The sequence below is a fragment of the Cynoglossus semilaevis genome, chromosome 15, assembly GCF_000523025.1.
Source record: "Cynoglossus semilaevis isolate Cse_v1.0 chromosome 15, Cse_v1.0, whole genome shotgun sequence".
In the NCBI taxonomy this organism is placed as follows: Eukaryota; Metazoa; Chordata; class Actinopteri; order Pleuronectiformes; family Cynoglossidae; genus Cynoglossus; species Cynoglossus semilaevis.
Window position 1 is genome coordinate 19310525 of NC_024321.1, and position 2003 is coordinate 19312527.

The 2003-nt window shown below is 45.6% G+C and overlaps 1 protein-coding gene across 4 annotated transcripts in view; it reads left to right on the forward strand.

Annotated features, from left to right (window-relative positions):
* Positions 1-2003, forward strand: part of gria1a (glutamate receptor, ionotropic, AMPA 1a) — a 44660-nt gene that overhangs the window by 23531 nt on the left and 19126 nt on the right. For all 4 annotated transcript variants that reach the window (XM_008327628.3, XM_008327633.3, XM_008327629.3 and 1 more), the window contains exons 8-9: positions 1001-1105; positions 1574-1684. In XM_008327628.3, the coding sequence (XP_008325850.1) occupies positions 1001-1105; positions 1574-1684 (216 nt within the window). The remainder of the gene's footprint in view (positions 1-1000; positions 1106-1573; positions 1685-2003) is intronic.

Genomic DNA, 2003 nt, shown 5'->3' on the forward strand with positions numbered 1-2003 from the left:
TCTGAAACTGATCACTGTTGTGGTTGATCTCCCCCCCCTCTCCCCCCCCCACCTGTCTGTCTTCCATCAGTACACTGGCGCTCTGACATACGACGGGGTCAAAGTCATGTCCTTGGCCTTCCAGAGTTTGAGGAGACAGAGAATAGACATTTCTCGCAGAGGCAACGCTGGGGAGTGTCTTGCCAACCCCCCCGCCCCCTGGGGCCAAGGCATAGACATCCAGAGAGCCCTGCAGCAGGTCTGCACTCACACACACTCACACACACGTACACACACACACACGTACACACACATGTGCTCCTTCTGGTGAGTGACACCCGAGCTAACGGCTCCTGAGCCCAGGCTGGCTGAACAAATTAGGTTTCATTCTGTCGTGTAAAGTTCACATTAAGTCGTAGGAGAGCTGAGCAGGATCAGATGTGACATCATCAGTGCTAAACCAAACCTGAGGGCAACAACGCTCCGCCGTGATCCTCATGGAATATGACATCAGCAATTGAGTTTAGAGATGTAATATTTGGCTGTGGAAATGGAAACACAGGGCTGTGGGACACACACACACACACACACACACACACCTAACCCACTCTCACTGAGAAGCAGAGACGGTTATTGTTTTAACTGTGTTCAGCTAATTAAAAAAGGCAAATGTAAAACATGTAAATTAATTACTGCTGAATCTGATCTACATTATTGTCTCTCTGTGATAAATGCAATGTGTGTGTGTGTGTGTGTGTGAGCAGCCCGAGGCTCAGTGTGTACAGTAGCAGTGCTGGTTCTGTTCACTGGTCCAACCATCTGCCTGTGGACAGACTGGAGATTGAAGCTGCGTTCGCTCAATTAACTCCCTCACTCAGCCAAGACAAACACACTGATCTGTCCACATGTATGCAGACGGTCTGTCATCAGGCCCCGCCCCCCCCAACACCAACCCAGGCTACACACACACACACGTGACCTGATGACGTCGTTAATTCCACGTCTCCGTCTCCCGCCGCAGGTCCTGATCGATGGACTGACTGGTCACATACAGTTCAACGAGAAAGGTCGGAGAACGAACTACACCGTGAGCGTCATGGAACTGGCCCCATCTGGACCCAAGAAGGTACAGCACCGACGCTGTGTGTTTCATTTATATAAGTATATACAGATGGACAGTAGGGGGCGTGTGTGTGTGCAAGAATGTGGAGATACGATACGTGTCACGATACGATATATTGTGATATACTGCGATGCTATAGATGATGATGATATATTTTTTGATTTAGTTTTCTTCTAAATCTGTCAATTTTCAAAGTGATTAGAAACTCAAAGTCCAAAAATTGCATATTTAAATTACTGTTTTGCAATATTTTATATAAATAGAAAACTGGTTAAAATTATAAATTCACACATTTTCACATCATGGCTGAATAAACAGACTACAGGAAACTAGAAGCTCATTTGCAACAACATAAAGCTCAGTAGTTGTTCTATACTTGAAAATGTGGGGCGTGGACCGTTAGGGGCCGACTTTGTTCTACTGCTGTCAGGTTTGGACTTTCATTTCTGTTTGGTTTTTGTTGTGTCTCAGGTCGGCTACTGGAATGAAGATGAGAAGTACGTCACCACTGCCAGCTTCATGAGAGGCAGCAACGACACCTACGGCCTGCAGAACAGAACCTACATCGTCACCACCATCCTGGTAGGTCGGAGTCACAACAGTGAGAGTAGAAATGATGATTATAGTAAAGAGAGTCATCTTTACATCTCAGTTCATCACATTTAAAACCACTGAGTCAAAAAGTTCCAAGACAAGAATCTGGTCCAGTTTGATTAGTTTTACATTTTAAAACCATTTAAGGGAAAATTCCTGTTTCATACGTTATTAAAAAAAACAACTAAACACTTGATGTGAGCTCCAGTGGTGGAACCAACCGTCCTGACAGACTTACATGTCCTTCGTCTCTTTGTTCTTCGCTGGATGTTTGCAGCGTTCTGGTCGTTGTGTCAGGGACGGATGA